This window comes from Penaeus chinensis, chromosome 18, assembly GCF_019202785.1.
Source record: "Penaeus chinensis breed Huanghai No. 1 chromosome 18, ASM1920278v2, whole genome shotgun sequence".
Taxonomy (NCBI): domain Eukaryota; kingdom Metazoa; phylum Arthropoda; class Malacostraca; order Decapoda; family Penaeidae; genus Penaeus; species Penaeus chinensis.
In genome coordinates this window covers 32353960-32356358 of record NC_061836.1, presented here as the reverse complement: position 1 = coordinate 32356358, position 2399 = coordinate 32353960, and the positions used below count along the sequence as shown (strand labels likewise).

Below are 2399 nucleotides of genomic sequence, written 5' to 3'. Positions count from 1 at the left end.
ACAAACCAAAATACAAAGGCCGAGTAAGAGGCACATACAAAGCGAAGTAGGCACACGCGGGCTGGAAAGAAGGCTACGTCACTGGAAAGGCACCTCCAGCAGAGGAGGGAAGGACACGAGGGGGGCGCAGGGGTAGGAAGGGAGGACGGGAAGGGGGGTGGGGGTGAGCGTCGCAGGCTGGGCACGTCCCGAAGCGGCACAGGGTCGCAGGAACGCCACAGCCGCCAGCCAGTCCGCCCGGCCCGGCTGACAGGTGACCACGGCTTCGGTGCCCCACGTCCTCGCAGCCAGCACGTCGAGTGAGCGGCCACGTGGCCCACGCCTCCCGACTGTTACACTGCGGCGTGTTACCCAGATTACGTAACTCCGCCTCGCCCTGCTCCGCCCGGACTCGTGTGCCACCGTGCGGCCATCACGTGCCGGGGCCTTCGCGTGCACCAGCGGCCACCACGTCACCCTCCCTAAGTGCCAGTATCTTGCAAACGCCCCTTCTTAGCGCCCTAAGCGCCTCCGCCCGACGCTAGAGTATGCTGGAGACACTGTCCACGGAAAGATTTAGGGAGAAGGTTCAGTTACACTGTCTACTGTGAATCACGATGCCACAGGCGCTCACTTGAGCAGCTTTTGGTCACTTGCTCAGCATGCCTTCTCTTGACTTCATGCACTGCTGCGATGAATGCTGCAGGGATGAGGATGCGCACCTGGAGTGTGAAGCCGCCTGCTCTTCCAAATCACGCCCCAGCATCCAACTGCCTCGGAGCTTCGTTTCCCTGAACGCCCTAGCACAGACTCTGCCTCCTCCCGGGCCTTCACCTGCGTCAGGCAACGCAGTCCCTCGTGCCAGCGTGACTGTAGGGCGTGATGGTGGGCGCCATGGCTGTGGTCGAGGGCGGCCGCGTGTGTCGGCGGACGAAGCGCGAGGGCGGGAGATCTTACGTGTGTCGTGTGTGTGAGCGGAGATTCCCGCGGGCGTACCTCCTGCTGGTGCACGAGAGAACTCACACGCCCCTCACCTGCCCCGTCTGCGGCAGGACCTTCAGGCGCTCAGAACACCTCAGGATGCACAGGTGAGTAAAGGGGGACGATTTCTTAATTAGCAACAAAGAATAGGTCACCGTTAATAACACCATGGAGGCAAAGGTTCACTTAGGGATGCCTTTTAATTCTTGTTTTTTTAATAACACAAACTTCCACGTGGAAATCGATGCCATCCTCAGACAAGCAACATATACGCGAACCAGTAACTTTCATTCGGGGGACAATACGAAGGTATTTCCAACTACTCTTAACGAATTAACCTCCTTGGAAAATCATTCATTATTCACAAAAAGTGTAAAGCAAAATATCCGTGGACTTTGTTTATATCCTTCTCGGTGTCTTCTTCATCGCCGTCTATCAGCAGATACAAATATATATATCGCTCCCTGAATGTGTATTGGGTGCTGGAGTGTATGTGTGTGTAGATCTGGGATGTGTCTTTGTGTGTGTGTATGCGTGCTCGCGCGTGTGCGTGTGTGTGTTTATGTGTGTGTGTGTGTGTGTGTGCGCGCACGTGTGTTTTTATGAGTGTAAGTGTGAAGCATTCGATTAGTTTGTAGACTTAAATTTTAATTCTAATACTCTACTCTCCTTTTCCAGAGAGACACACGGCGGGAGCAAGAGGTCCACATAAGCAAAGCCGACGTGCCTGCGTGTCTGCGTGCCTCCCTGCCGCCCACAAAGCCGCCCAGGTTAAGCACTCGCCACCCATAAGCCGCCTCGTCTCCCTAGGCGGCGGGGATACACACTCGCACGTCCCTCCGCCGCCTAAACTCAGCCATAGAGAATTTCCATAATCTACTCACGTCCCGGCCGCCTCAACCCTCTCAACCCCTGAACCCCCCTTGAACCTCCCTGAACCCTCCCCCTCAAGCCCGCTGCCACTCTCGCCAAATCTCTGCCCTAGCCTGAAAGCCGCTCCCTCGCGTTGGGTCCTCGTCGTTCGCGGTGTCAAAGGCGTAATGTGATTTATTACGTCGGCGACTCACTCATCTTCATCGCATAGAGCTCAGGATGCAAGTATGCGTGAGTTATGGAGGGAATGCCCGCCGTGATGGCAGCCCGTGGAGTGTGTATTTATCACACCTCTTAAGAAAAAATAGGAGAAAAAAGTTCTTGTATATAACTAAGTAGAAATCCGAATGATAAATATATATATATATTGTACGTCGTCGACAACCTCAGTTCCCCTCGCGACAAATCGCTTAATAACCGTGTCCGTTTCCCTTTTTAACCCCCACCACCCCTCTACCACATCCCCCCCTTTACAACCCCTCCTTCCACGCTTTCTCCCCCCCCCCCCCACGACGCCGACCTTACCCCCCCCCCCCCCCCGCACTTTGCAGGAGTAAGAGACTCGC

General features: G+C 55.4%; 1 protein-coding gene across 1 annotated transcript; it reads left to right on the top strand.

Annotated features, from left to right (window-relative positions):
* The first annotated feature begins 263 nt into the window (after positions 1 to 263).
* Positions 264 to 2322, top strand: LOC125034848 (protein odd-skipped-related 2-like). Its single transcript, XM_047626877.1, has 2 exons — positions 264 to 1067; positions 1639 to 2322. The coding sequence occupies exons 1-2, from the start codon at positions 862 to 864 to the stop codon at positions 1670 to 1672; spliced, it is 240 nt and encodes a 79-aa protein (XP_047482833.1). The 5' UTR covers positions 264 to 861; the 3' UTR covers positions 1673 to 2322.
* Positions 2323 to 2399: the final 77 nt, after the last annotated feature.